This window comes from Cricetulus griseus, chromosome 7, assembly GCF_003668045.3.
Source record: "Cricetulus griseus strain 17A/GY chromosome 7, alternate assembly CriGri-PICRH-1.0, whole genome shotgun sequence".
Lineage (NCBI taxonomy): Eukaryota > Metazoa > Chordata > Mammalia > Rodentia > Cricetidae > Cricetulus > Cricetulus griseus.
The window spans coordinates 118152089-118167269 of NC_048600.1; the positions used below are offsets into that span (position 1 = coordinate 118152089).

Below are 15181 nucleotides of genomic sequence, written 5' to 3' on the forward strand. Positions count from 1 at the left end.
CACTGAGATCTAGGTTAGAAGGGATCTTTCCATTTAGAAAAGGCATTGGAAATCCTCTGGCTTCAGCACAAGGTTGGTGAAACCATAGAGAACTGGCCCAGTCAACTTGTTTGTGGACCAGCTGGAATGGAACTCAGCTCCAATGCTGTCCGTTCCTTTCTCTTATGTTTGGCTCTAATTTATGACATCCCAGTGTCATTTTGAGGAGTTATTTTTAGGCTGGGCATGGTGGCTGCATGCCTGTAATCCCAGCACTCTACAAGAGGTAGACGGACCACCTTGAGGCCAAGTTGCATAGTAAGTTGCAGGTCATAATTCTTTACAGATTCATTTTTAATTATGTGTCTGTATGCGCACATGTAAGTTGCTGGAGTTACAGGTGGTTGTGACCTGCCTCACAGGGATGCTGGGACTCAAAACTCAGGTTCTCTGCCACAGCAGGGCCAGTTCTTAACCACTGAGCCATCTCAGCCCCTTCTTTCTTTTGGTTTTGAGACGAGTATTAGTATGAAGCCCCGGCTGGAACTCACTCTGTAGACCAGGCTGGACTGGACTCAAATTCAGAGATCCTCCTGCCTCAGCCTGCACGAACCACTACTTCCAACTGTTGCACTGCCCATTGATTTTCCTCTGTGCTGTCACTGGGGAAGAGTCAGTAGATAGTTCACTTTGGCATGCTTGAGGATGCATACTGGGGGCTCTCTACCTTGCTCCCTTTCCCCACCCTCTCTGTTCCTGACTTGCTCTTCCCCTCTCCCCTTCAAAAAGCTGTCTTTCCAAGCAGTCTGGGATCTGGAAGATGAGTTTTTCTTTAGTGCTTGAATTCTGAAGGATGGAAAACTGACAAAAAGGAGTTTGCCATCTTTTGCCCATTTGGCAGGTCTTTGTCCAGTCGGTATGTGGAAAAATTAAGAATAAGGAAGAAATACGGAACAGAACTCCACTTTGGAGTACTTGCCAACCCCCGGAAAAGTTCAAGTGGCTGTTCAAACGCCTGAATGTTTCTCTTGTGATCCGCTTGTAGTCCTTCAGTCATGCTCAGATATCTGGTCAAGAAAGCATCAGAGGAAAACAAAAAGCCGCGTAGTTACTTTGAAGTCAGTGTCTTGGCTCATGAGTATAGGTGAAGAAAGTGATTTTTTTTTTCCTTTGGCGTTGGGGTCAGAGGGGGAGCCCTTTCCCATGCAGGAAGCACAGGCGCTCACCCTCTCAGCAGCTTGTCAGCCTGTTTTCCCACTCCGGCATTTACCCTCAGACCCCCGAGCAGCCCCAGGAGGCCCGTTTTGTCACCAGAGGTTGAAATGGAACCTCCCCCTAGGTGCTCTCAGAGAGTGCCCCGGGGGTAGCGCCCTCCGCTCCGGAGGGGGGCATGCTAGTGAGGGCTCGGCTCTGCTCCCAGGACACCTTTGTCCCTGGAGACGCCCGGCCAGTCAGGTACGTGGAAGGCGGATGCGCTCGGCTTCCCGCGCCCGTGGCGTGGGGGCCTGGGGAACCGGACGGTGGCTGCGGACCTCGGGTGGGCACCGCGAACTCCGGGACCCCCCGCGGGCGCCCCTGCTGCTTCCCCTCGGATCCATTCGGGGCAGCAGAGCCAGCCTCACTCCTCACCCACACGTGTGGAGATCGGGGACGGGGCAGGCGCGGCTCCGACGCGGCTCCGCGGCCCAGGCGCCGGCTTCCGGTGCCGTCCACACAAAGGCGGCTCCTGAGGCTCCGGCCCGGCCGCGTACCCGGCGCCCCCAGGCGACCAACCGCCCTCTCACGTCGCAGCCCGGCCGCCAGCGCAGCCTGTCGCCCGCCTCGGTAGCCCCGTCAGGCGCGGCCTGCTCAGCCGGCGCGGGGTCCCCCGGGTAACCCCTGCCCGCCAGCCCGCCGCTGATTGGAGGAGGCGGAGCGCCGGGGGCAGCGGAGACCCCCCCACAACACCTTTCGCGTCCCCTCCCCACGGTCGGCACTCCCCCCCCCTCAGGAACCCCCCCTTGCCTCCCAGCCGTGCAAATCTCGCGAGGAAACACGCGGTTTCACTAGTGTGTTTACACCGATCACTACTAATCCGGACCGAACCGATCCGGATTAAGGGGCCGGAGGCGGGTCCTGGGCACCAGCGGTTCCGACCCCCCCGCCCCCGGCGCCGCACCCGAGTGGCCCCAGCCGGCCGAACCCCCACTTCCCGGCCCGACCCGGGCCCTTCTGCGCCTCCCTTGGCCTTTGTCCGGCGCCAGGAGGCCGGTCCGCGCCCCCCGCGGCCGCCCGGGCCCGGGCCCGCGTCAGGCGCCTGGCTCTGTACGCGAGCTCGGGGATCTGCGGCCTCCGTGGCCCTCCCCCCGCCCGCCCTCTCGTGGAGCCCGGCGCCGGCGGCGGCTGCGGGCGGGGGTTGCGGCGCTCAGGAGAGGCCCCGGCTCCGCCCGGGCCTGCCCAGGGGGAGAGCGGAGCGGTCCGCAGCCGGGTCGGGTCGGGGCCCCTCCGAGAGGAGCGTGGAGCGGCAGCGGCGGCAGGTGAGAAGCCGAGCCCGGGACGGGGCAGGGCAGGGCGCCGGGCCTGGGGTAGTAACCGTCCCGGGGACCCCCGTCGGCCTGAGGAGGCTGCGACCCGGGCCGGCGTCGGGCCGCAGCTCCTTGGCACTGAGGCGGGAGCTGCTCCCTCAGGGCTGCGGATCGCTGAGGGGCCGGGCCGAAGATGGGCCAGGCCCAGGCCTGGCGATGAGGCGGTCGGCCTGCTGAGAGAGGGGACTCCGGGGAGCCGGAGGCCTCGGTGGCCTCCCCGGCGCCCCCGACTCTGCCCCTCGCGCCCTCCGTGACAGGTGGGCCTAGAGTTAGGGAAAGTTTGGAGCCGGCGAGGGGCGCCGCGACCAGGCCCCGGTGGGTCCTGCTTCCCGGTTTGGGGCTTCTGGGAGGATCCCGGTCCAAAGGCTCGCTGGAAAGAGATGGGATGGATATTTTCTTAACGTGAGTTGACATTAAATGGCATAACTGCCGGGGCCTCATTTTCCGGACCAGGCCTGGGGATGGAGGCTTGGGAAACGTTTCCAGAGACCTTGGGACTGGGGAGAGCCTGCAACCTCTGCCATTCCGACCTCGATTAGGGCAGGGCGAGTGGCGAGTGGCGAGCAAGGCCACTTACCCACTTAGGGAAAACTCAGTTTTATTTTCAGCCTCTTTTATTTTAAAGATGCCCTTCTGCCCTTCTACCAATTTCCTAATGCGAGTGAAACTTTAATTTGTCACCCTTTGCCCCAGGCTCTCCATCCAGGAAGGGAAATGAAAGTTAGGACTTGTGGAGGGGATGTTACTGGAAATTGTGGAGTTGTTCGATTGCAGAGAAGGTTTTCAGTGAACTTTAAAAATTTTGCCAGTCGCTCTAGTAACTACTCAGTAGTATGTTCGAGGGTTTCTATGTAATGATGTCTGCTCCTTCCCAGCTTTTAACATTGAAGAGCTTTTCAATGCATGGTGTAAGAGTTTGCTCTTCCAAAGGTTGGACATACTTGCTCATAGTGTCTGCATTAATTGGTCGGGGAAGGAGTTTAAAAATGGTGTCCTCCTGCCCCTCCCTGCCTGGGAGGAGTGCTAAAAGCAGATATCTAGAGTGGAGAGAAACCTACTGCTTCAAGGAGTGGTCAGAAAATGATTTTGTGAAGGAATTGTTGCAGCGTTATATTAATTTCCAGAGTGAATGCAGGTTGACAGTTTATCTTACATTTAACATGAAAGAATTGCAATTTTCATTAGCTAATGTGAGCTATTGGGAGAAAGGAGCTATACAGTGGGGTTTCTTGAAGTTATTTGCAGCTTCTGATTCATTCTATATTCATTTGAAATTATTAACGAATCCTATTTTTAGCTTAAGAACTAGTTCTTAGGTGTTTGGGAAAGGAATATTTGGAAGTACTTAGATGGAAACGTTGATAGGAGTTTTCTGTTTGCAAGTTTGCCCCTGTTTTCCTTCTCTGCTTACTTTTTACAGAGAATGTGGAGAGTTTGCTGTTTCTTTTTATTTTTATAAATAAAAGTTTTTATGAGACAGGGTCACATTGTGCATCCCTGGCCAACCAGGCTGCCTTCAAATTTGTGGATACCTGCTGCTTATAAGGTGGGATTACAAGGGTAGGCTTCCATTCCTGTCCCTCTTCCCGAGTAAAAGATCAAATTAGAATTCAGGAAAAAGGAAAGGCTGTCTCGTAGAAGAGAGCCTGAGCTGCTGTATAACCTGAAATAACTATTGAGAATATCAAATAACTTTGGTCAGAGTGTAACACTGGAGTGTATGGTTTTTTTTTTGGTTTACAAAATTCCTGTGCATTTTCTCTTTCCTTCCTTCCTTCCTTCCTTTCTTCCTTCCTTCTTTTTTTCTTTGGTTTTTCTCTGTAGCTTTGGAACCTGTCCTGGAACTTGCTCTGTAGACCAGGCTGGCCTCAAACTCACAGAGATCCGACTGCCTCTGCCTCCCAAGTGCTGGGATTAAAGGTGTGTCACCACTGCCCGGCTCCTGTGCGATTTCTTATACATAAAACTCTTTCTCCCATTTAGTTTTTCATGGCTTCTTGGCCCTTTTCCTTCCTGTAGAAATGATGGAAGAATTGCATAGCCTGGACCCACGAAGGCAGGAATTATTGGAGGCCAGGTTCACTGGAGTTGGTGTTAGTAAGGTGAGTAACTTGGCGAACATGGACATTTCAAAGTATAACTTAAACACATTTAGGAACTGAATAGAAGGGCTTGGGTGATAGGGCTTGCTGTTGGTTGCAGGGGAAATTGTCTTGTGGACTAGTGAACTTTGAAATCCTGTCATTCCTGTGGAACATTTAAGTGTTAGTTTGGGAGAGTATGTTTCTTTCCCATTTGAGTAACGCAGAGGTTTCCTGAGGGGTTTGTTGCAAGGATGTGGATCTAGATTCTATTTTGTATTTTGTTAAAACTTTTCAGGCACTCAGAAAGCAAGAGGCATTGTAAAGCTTTCACATACTGGGTCTGTTGGGGTAGTTACATGATACAGTGCTGTTGGATCTTCATACACTGGGTCTGTTGGGTTGGTTACATGATACAGTGTTGTTGGATCTGGTGAAGTCTGTCAGTTCTCCAAATGTGCAACTAGTAGATTCCTCCTGGTTGTATCCTTAGTCTGCCTTTTCACACTTTTATTTTTTGTTTTATGTATATGAGTGTTTGCCTACATGTATGTATGTATGTACCCAGTGTGCATGTTTGGTGCTTGCAGAGGCCAGAAGAGGGCATCACGTGTGCTGAAATATTGGGTTTAGATGGGTGTGAACTGCCATGTGGGTACTCGGACCTGAACCTGGCCTTCTGGAAGATCCCAGTGCTCTACCTGCTGCACTGTCTACCTAGCTCTTCACTGTTTTTTTTTTTTTAAGATTTTATTTATTTATTATGTATACAGTTATCTGCATGCATGCTTGCACACCAGAAGGGGACACCAGATCTCATTACAGATGGTTGTGTGCCACCATGTGGTTGCTGGGAATTGAACTCGGGTCCTCTGGAAGAGCAGCCAGTGCTCTTAACCTCTGAGCCATCTCTCCAGCCCAAAAACAGTTTTTGTTTTTGTTTTTGTTTTTTCAAGACAGGGTTTCTTTGTGTAGCTTTGGAGCCTATCCTGGCATTCACTCTGGAGACCAGGCTGGCCTCGAACTCACAGAGATCTGCCTGCCTCTGCCTCCCGAGTGCTGGGATTAAAGGCGTGAGCCACCAACGCCCGGCTCCTCACTGTTTTTGTCTTGTGGAAGTGTAAACTGAGATCAGGCCCCCATCATTGGGCAGGTGGGATGTTGCTCACACTTCTGGCTTTCTGTGTGTCTTTATGTGTACCTGCTTATTTACCCCTTTGTTCTCACAGGATGCTTTAGTATATGGTATATGTCTGTTTATAATGCTTTATTTAAAAACTTTGCTCCATCCAAGGTTGTCATATTACTGGAGCTTGAGAAAAGTGATATGTGCATTTTAAACTATGGTCTACATAATAGATTTCTGTCTTTTAAAAGAAATGCTGTATCTTATAGTAACTTGGTGTTAATTTCATGCTCTGGCCAGTTGTTTATGTTAGGCTTATGCTTGGGAAATCTAGCTTTGATGGATCATACAATTGTATTGAGTTGTGATAGCTTGATAGTTTTTATTTTTTTGAAAAGTACAAAATACCTACAGTATACTGGGCATTGTATAAGTGCTGTGGATGATACCTCGGTATAGTGCCTTTAACCCTGCAGAGGAAGAAGGAGAAATAAGAAATACTGCAGAGAGTATTATAATACAGCATGAGGTGGGGCTTCAGCGGGTCCCTCGGCAGGTAAGGGTTAGACGGCCGGTGAGAGACAGACAGACAAGAGGAAGGGAGAGATGGAGGACAGATCTGTCTGCTCCTGGAGAGATGGTGAAGAGAGAGAGAGAGAGAGAGAGACAGAGAGAGAGAGAGAGAGAGAGAGAGAGAGAGAGAGAGAGAGAGGGTGGAGTTTGCCTCTTAAACCTTTGCACCCACGTGCAGACTGCATAGCCTGCGTAGTGATACAGCAGCCATAGGACCCTGGGCTGGGCTGGCCAGGGAGGGTACTGCCAGAATGCATCCTGCCAGATGACAGAATAGTAGAGCTCTGACAAGGAACACAGGATTTATTACCTACTAGTTTTTGGTTTTTGAGATAAGGTTCATGTAGCCTAGCCTGGCCTGAAACTTGGTATGTAACCCAGGCTAGCCTTGAACTCCTTGCTCTTCTTACTTCCATCTCCCAAGCACTGGGATTACAGGGGTGAGCTACACTTCCAGCTCTAGTAGTTCTTTTAATTTTTGTTTTGTTTTTGAAATGGGTAGCCTAGGTTGGCCTGTGATTTGTGATCATCCCAAGTCAAGCCCAGGGATGTGATCACCAACCCCAGGCTGGTAAATCCTGGGAATACAGGCATGTACCACTATACCTGGCTATAATTATCTGCATGAATGCTTTGTTTCTTCAGCTACTCTAGTAACTAACTTTTGGTGGTACTTTGGAGTGGATCAGCCTCTGATCATTACATACTGAAGATAAACATGGAGACATAAATTATTTGTTCAAAGGGAAGTAGCTTCAGAAAGAAGTACACAGTGTTATTTGAATATTAAGTTGATATCTGGGCCAATGATGACACATTTATTTTGCCTGGCCTAGAACTCTTGTTATCTTCCTATCTTAGTTTTTTAGGTGCTGGAACTATAGGCAAGAGTGACCATACTAGGTCTTGTTTATAATTATTGATTGATTGATTTTTGTAGTATAAAGGATCAAACCCAGGCCCTTGTATATGCTAGGCCAGCACCTTACCATTGTACTTCTAGTCCTTTGGGGTTTGCTGCTGTTGTTTGAGATGGTCTCATTTTGTAGTCCTGATTCTCTGGTGCTGGGATTAAAGGTATTTGTCACCACACCCAGCCAGCTCTTTTTAACTTGCTCTGAAGCTCAGGCTTGAACCAGTGATCTGCCTTAGCTTCTTGAGTGTCTGGGATTACACTGTTGAGCCTCATTTACTTTTTATGAATCTATTTATTTAATGTTCATTGGTGTCTTACCTACATGTATGTCTGGGTGAGGGTGTCAGATCCCCTGTAACTGAAATTACAGTCAGTTGTGAGCTGCCATGTGGGTGTTGAGTATTGAACTGGGGTCCTCTGGAAAAGCAGCCAGTGCTCTTAACCACTGAGTCATCTCTCTAGGCCCTCACTGTTATGCCTTTGAACTTGACAATTATGCATAAGTCTCATGTCATTTAAATTAATCTATTTTTATTTTTTGGAGATAGGGTATTATTGTACAACCTAGACTGGCCTGGAACTCATTAGTTTGGGCTAGTCTCAAACTCATGGTCCTCTTGTCTCTCTCAGGTGCTGGGATTATAGGTGTGTCCAGCTAATGCTCAAAATTAAATGTATTCACGTGGTTTCCTACTAAGAAAGTTTGTATAGTTGATTTTACTAATCTTTATTGAGATGGCTTCTTTCCTTCTGCATGTAGCTTCATCATGGTTATATCCAAGTGTACCTATGGTGAAATGGGTCCTAGTGAAGACATGAATCACATCTTAATTTTACTGCCCAGACTCAATTTAAAATCATGTAAAGAAGCCGGGTATTGGTGGTGCACACCTTTAATCCCAGCACTCGGGAGGCAGAGGCTGGTGGATCTCTGTGAGTTCCAGGCCAGCCTGGTCTACAGAGCAAATTCCAGGATAGTGTCCAAAGCTACAGAGAAACCCTGTCTTGAAAAGACACCCCCCCCCAATCATGTAAACAAGTTGGTGGGAAAACTTTAATGTACACTTGGGAAGCTGAGGTAGTAAGATCACAAGTAAAATCCAGGGCAGCCAAGGCTACACAGAGAAACCTGTCTTGAAAAAAACAAACAAAAATATTATCTGTTTGTTAGGAAGTTCATCAATACTCAGTTTCTTTTATGCCATTAATTGTATATTTTGACATGTCTGCATGGTAAGTATATTTATTTCAATAAACACATTATTTAGTGATCAGCAGAAAAAAATTGATTTTTGTAGCAAAGAGACTTGAAAGAAAAGTAAGTTGAGAAAGGAAGAGGAAGAGATACTCTTTTTTAATATTTATTTTTATTTAATTTGCATTGGTATTTTGTCTGTATGTATGTCTGTAGGAAGGTTTCAGATCTTGGAATTACAGACAGTTGTTAGCTGCCATGTGGGTGCTGGGAATAGAACCAGAGACCTTTGGAAGAATACTCAGTGCTCTTAACTGCTGAGCCATCTCTCCAGCCCCCCCCCCCTTTTTTTTTTTAAACTAGATCATTTTTTGAGAGAGTCTCACGTAGTTGAGGATGGCCTCAAACTCACTGTGTAGTTGAGGATGACTTTGAACTCCGGATCCTCTTGCCCCTGCTGCCTACAAGTGCTGGGATTATAACAGGAGGTCCCATATCCAACAAAGACACCACTTTGTTTTACTGCTTCTCTTCCTGTGGGGTTAGGACTAGGCATTACATCTCTTAGGTCATTGATTGAAATGAGGGCAGTGGTACTGGATAAAAAGGATGCTTTTGGTGAGACTCCTTTTCCTGGTTTTGCACGACTTGTAGGTCTCGCTTTCCCAGTGAGGATATCACTGTTCATAGCTTTCAGTTTGTTAAGATCAAGAAAGGTTTCCGCCCTTGCTGCTCCAGAGGGAGCAGAGTGATTGCCTGTGATGGTGCCATCTAGTGGGTTCTGTGCAGTCTCTTGAGTTTCTCCTAAGTGCTCAGGACACTTTTAGTACTTCCTGATGCCCATAGTAGGAAGACAGTAAGTGCCATTGTGGATTGTTTCTAAATGAACAAGAGTGCTATAAGTTGTTGCAGTCTTTGAACTTTCTGGTTATTGTAGACCTGTCATATTACTTCCATTCCTTTACACCTAAAATTCAATATGATACATAAAATCGGCTAAAACAAAATGTCCAAACTACCGTATTTATTTCTTATATTCAGTTGCTTATTGTTTGTATTTTGGCTTTTAATTTTGCAGTTTTTTGGGGGGATGATTGCACAGTACACTAATACATTAATTTTCTCTATATTATTAGATTTATTTAAGAATCGTTATCAAACCAGAATTAATTTGTTTGGGGCTTGGGGTGCGTTGTGTAGTTTTGGTTTGAGACAGTGATGTTTTCTGTCAGCTGGTAATAGGGAAGAGAACTGTTCAGCATATTGAGAGGCCTGTAGAGTACATTCTTTCAATGTAGCTGCCACTCATTATTTCTTTTTTTCTTGGTTGAGACAGGATTTCTCTGTGTAGCCTGGCTGTCCTGAAACTCTGTCTGTAGACCAGGGTAGTCTTGAACTCAGATCCACGTACCTCTGCCTCCCAGGGATTAAAGATGTGTGCCACCACTGCCCAGCTTTAGCTGCCACTTTTTTTTTTTTTAAGATTTTATTTATTTATTATGTATACAACATTCTGCTTCCATGTATATCTGCACACCAGAAGAGGGCACTAGATCTCATTACAGATGGTTGTGAGCCACCATCTGGTTGCTGGGAATTGAACTCTGGACCTCTGGAAGAGCAGCCGGTTCTCTTAACCTCAGAGCTATCTCTCCAGCCCCCTAGCTGCCACTTTTTACACAGACCTGGAACCATCCATTTAATAGTTTTGAGTTGATAAGGTTAAATTGGGTTGTGAACTTACTTTCTTACTGACCTAATAGTTAAGCTTTTTTATTTTTTGTTTTTTTTGAGATAGAGGTGTGTGTGTGTGTGTGTGTGTGTGTGTGTGTGTGTGTGTGTGTGTGTGTGTGTGTGTGTAACTCTCTTGGCTGTCCTGAAACTTGCTTTGTAGACCAGGTTGGCCTCGAATTCAGAGACCTGCTTTCCTCTGCTTCCTAAGTGTTGGGATTAAAGGCATGTGCCACCATGCCTAGTTCTAGATCTTTCTTTAAGCACTAGATAATTCACTTTTCATAATGTAAAACTGACTGTATCTTGTTTTCAATTAAGACCTGTCACAGTTTATATTATTTACTCTGCTCCTGTTTAGCAATTTAAATGTATATTGTCTCTGATTCTGGAGATGGAAGGGTAGATGGATTCCAGCCTTGCTTGCACTATTGCTTATACCTAGTTAAATATGCTTAAAATATTTTTTATTGCTCCGGGCGTTGGTGGCGCAAGCCTTTAATCCCAGCACTTGGGAGGCAGAGGCAGATCTGGGCAGGCGGGTCTCGAGGCCAGCCTGGTCTCCAGAGCGAGTGCCAGGATAGGCTCCAAAGCTACACAGAGAAACCCTGTCTCGAAAAACAAGAACAAAAACAAAATTATTACATTTTATTTATTTATATGTTCGGAGTGGTGCATGTGCCATTTCACGATTGTGGAGATCAGAGGACAACGTGTGGGAATTGGTTCTCTCCTTCTACCATATGAGTTCCAGAACTGAACTGAGGTTATTCGATTTGGGGACAGTACCTTTACCTGCTGAGCTATCTCCCTGGCCCCCTAGTTATATATTTTTTCCAGGTATAACAGAAGTTAATTTATATCTTTGTAACAGATGTTGTTTAACAAATCTGTACTTAACTCAATGACTTAACAGATACCCTCTATTCTTCTTTTACAACTTGTATTGTTGAACACTGCATTTCTCCCATTAGTTGAGTTATAGACTTGCTAAGGATTACTTTATTACAGTGTGCTTTGTAATTGCATAATATCGATTTATATAAACAATGAAATATGATTGCAAAATGAAAAGATTTTTTGATTTTTTTGCAAACTAGGTTAACTGCCCTAGAAAGACTAAGTTAAGGTACCAATAAGGAGGTATGTACACATCTATAAATACATGTACATGCATGTACGTTGGCTTACAAAGTGATGGGTTTCATTATAGCATTTTCATGCATGTATACCATTACACTTTGCTCATATTCATCTTCCTCCCCAACTGCAACTTTTTTGAGTTTCTCTGTGTAGCTAAGGCTGTCCTGAAATTTCCTATGTTGACCACATTGGCCTTAAACTCACAGAGATCCACCTGTCTCTGTCTCCCAAGTGTTGGACCTCGAAAGTTCTGGGATTAAAGGTGTGCATTACCCCCACTCCCAGTCTACTGCAACTTTTTTTTTTTTTTTTCATATGAGAGACTTTTCATTAGGCCTTTGGCAATTATCTTTTATGTTTTCACGTTACTGGAAATTGTAGATTTATTATGGGTGTGGTTTTTGTAAGATTACACTTTATGTGTCTATAACTCAAAAGGCCTGTCTCAAAAAAAGTGACAAAAGAATGTACATTAAAGAGCTTAAAGTGAAACTGAACTGGTAGAGTGCTTGCCTACCATTTGTGAGGCCCAGGGTTCATCTCCAGAAACCAGACATAGTGATGCAGGCCTACAATCCTAGCACTCCAGAGATGGAGGCAAGAGGATCAGAAATTTAAGGTCATCTTTGGCTACATAGCAACTTTAAAGTCAGCTTGGGCCTTATCTCAAAGAAAGAAGGAATGTATATTTAAGGCTGAGAAATATAGCTCAGTGGTAGAATACTTGTCTATCATGTGCCTGTGCGTAATTATGTTAGTTTCCCATTGTTGTATATAACAGAATTACCTGTGAAGAACCAACTTAGAGATGAACACTTACTTCTATTCACTGATTCAGTCTGTGATTTCTTGGCTCTGTTGTTTCTTGGCTTCTATAGTGAGACACAACATCATTGTGGAGAGGGCTTGGAGCCCGGCTACTCACCTCATGATGGCAGGAAGCAGAGCAAGAAGGGGTTCAGGGACAAGATACAGATGTCAAGAAACATGACCCTATGAGTCCACTCCCTTCACCTAAGTCCACTATGTTTCTATGACCTCCCAAGGGCCTAGCAAGAAACCAGTAAAAATCCCATGCAGGTGCTTGCCACTGAGAGTGACAGCCTGAGTTTGTTCTTGGAGATTCGGATAGTAGAAGGAGCAAACCAGTTTCCACAAGTTGTTCTCTGACCTCCACATGCCCACCGTAGTGCATCTGTGGTTACACGCACACGCACACGCACACGCACACGCACACACACATACAAATATACATAAGTAGGTAAATAATTGTAATACATTAAAACAAACAGAAGCAAATAAAACAGGTAGTGGTGACACACACTTTTAATCCTAGCACTCTGGAAGCAAGTGAATCTCTGAGTTTGAGGCCAGCCTGGTCTACATAGGAAGTTCCAAGATAGCCAGGGTTACACAGAGAAACCCTGTATTGAAAACAAAACAAAAACAAAACCATGCTCCATCTGTTGATGAAGTCTGAACTCTTGATCCTGTCACTTTCTGAAGCTCCATTGAACATAGCTGAATTAGGAACCAAGCTTTCAACACATGGTTTTGAAAATTGTTTTGATCTAAACTATAATAAATCTCAGTATTACCAGAATTTTTTCTTTGATTACTTTTTATAAAATTAAAAAAAGGATTTTTTTTGTTTGTTTAATGTGTTTTAGCATTTATGGCTGCATCTATGTCTGTGAACAGTGTGCAAACCTGGTGCTCTCAGGCCAGAAGAAGGCATGGGGTTCCCTGAACCTGAAGTTATGGATGGTTGTGAGCCACCATGTGGGTGCTAGGGACTGAACCAGGTCCTCTGCAACAGCAACAAGTGCTCTTAACTAGTGAGCCATCCCTCCAGCCACAACTTACCATTATTTACAGTGTAAGGTTCAAAGAAAGAAGTTGGAAATGTTGAAGAGAGAGTCCCTTCCAAGCAACTGGAGGTCATAAGAACACCCCTTCCTCAGTATGTGAACCGAGAATGCCCCCTGACAGGGCTTCACAGACACTCTCAGATGCCATTATTCCCCCTGAGGAGGAAACAGTGAGAAGGGACCACACACAGCCCTAGTTAGAAGAGCAAAGTTTAGACATTCTGAAATGCTGGTATTACAATACTCTTGCTTTAGAGGCTTCCAATGCCCCTTCTACTTTGAAGGTCTTTCTATCCTTTCTACTCTTATTGCTGATTCTTACAGAAATTGCAATATGCAACTTTATCAAAGGCTGATGACAACACCTTTGCCCATTTTTAGGCTAATTTAGGGCCTTGAAGAGGCATGTCTCAAAACCCAGGCACCCAGGCAGTACAGCACTCATTGTAGGTAGTCTGTTTTTTCTTTAGTTAAAGTTATGTGTGTGAGAGAGGGAGAGGGAGAACGAGAGGTGTGCAGGTGTCCACAGGTGTCCCCAGTGTTACAGGTGATATGCCTGACGTGGTTGTTGGGAACTGAACTTGTGTCCTCTGCAAGAGCAGTACATGCTTTTAACCTTTAAGCTGTTTTCTCTAGCCTCAAAGTAGTTTTATAATTCAGTGTCTTACAGACAGGAGGATAATTAAGTTCAAGATGGTCTTGTCCATGTCCACTTGTATTTATGTGTGCTAGGGAGTTTTTTTTTTTAATTATTTCATGCATTTGTATTTTGCCTGTATGTGTGCCTGTATGAAGGTGTCAGATCCTGTGAAATTGGAGTTATAGGCAGGTGTGAGCTGTCATGTGGGTGCTGGGAATTGAACCCTAGTGCTCTGGAAGAGCAACTAGTGCTCTTAACCACTGGGTCATCTCTCCAGCCCCCCACCCCAACTCCCGCCCCTCAGGGGATCTTGACTCTGGTTCATACACTTAAGTGCTTTAACCTGTGAGCCATCTCTCTAGCCCAGTGGTTCTCAACTTCCTAATGCTACACCCCTTTAATACAGTTCCTCGTGTTGTGGTGACCCTCAACCATAAAATTATTTTGTTGTGGGGTGGTGGTGGTGGCTGGAGAGATGGCTTAGCAGTTAAGAACACTGGCTGTTCTTCCAGAGGTTCTAAGTTCAATTCCCAGCAACCTTATAGTGACTCAGACCCATCTGTAATGAGATCTGGTGCCCTCTTCTGGTGTGCAGGCATGCATGCAAACAGAATACCGTACATAGTAAATCTTAAAAAAAATCATTTTGTTGCTACTTCATAACTGTAATTTTGCTACTATAGTAAATCATATTGTAAATATCTATTTTCAGATGATCTGTGAAAGGGTTGTTCAACTCCCAAAGGTATTGCGAACCACTGCTCTAGGTCCGCTTTAGTTGTTTTTTGCAATGCTGGGGAAAAAAACAAAAACAAAAAACTATTGAGTTACATCCCTAGCCCTAAAATATTCTTAAAATAAAAAATTTAAAGTAGGATATCAGGGCTGGCAGGATGGCCCATCAGGGAGCATGCTGGTCCTCATCCTGAGAACTTGTGTTTGTTTCGTTTGTCTCAAGTAGTTCATACCATGGGTTTTTAGTGTTCTTTAGGCCTCTGGAGAGACTTCAGTAACTGTGGCTGTCTGAAATTTTACAGACAACAAAATTCATTTTTTTCTTGCTATGTAGCCTAGGCTGGCTCTCAAAGTAAACCAAACTTTTCCTTCAGACTAACAGAACTCCACCTGCCTTTGTCTCCCAAATGTTGGGATTGAAGGCATGGGGGCTACCACACCTGGTCCAAAAATCATTCTTACTTTTTGAGTATTTCATAGCAGGAATAACAGAGAAATGACACTTGATACTCAGCAGTGAACTCTATAACTGATTTATTTGATCCATTGTTAAACAGTAACGATAACAACTAGAAAATTAGTCTACAGCAGTCCCACCTTAATGCACAAGGGACAAATGTCCCACAG

At 45.6% G+C, this 15181-nt stretch overlaps 1 protein-coding gene across 4 annotated transcripts in view; it reads left to right on the forward strand.

Moving 5' to 3' along the window:
• The first annotated feature begins 2366 nt into the window (after positions 1–2366).
• Tlk2 (tousled like kinase 2) overlaps positions 2367–15181 on the forward strand; it is a 102504-nt gene continuing 89689 nt past the window's right edge. For all 4 annotated transcript variants that reach the window (XM_027427862.2, XM_027427864.2, XM_027427866.2 and 1 more), the window contains exons 1-2: positions 2367–2495; positions 4563–4645. In XM_027427862.2, coding sequence (XP_027283663.1) covers positions 4565–4645 — 81 coding nt within the window. In that variant the 5' untranslated portion in view covers positions 2367–2495; positions 4563–4564. The remainder of the gene's footprint in view (positions 2496–4562; positions 4646–15181) is intronic.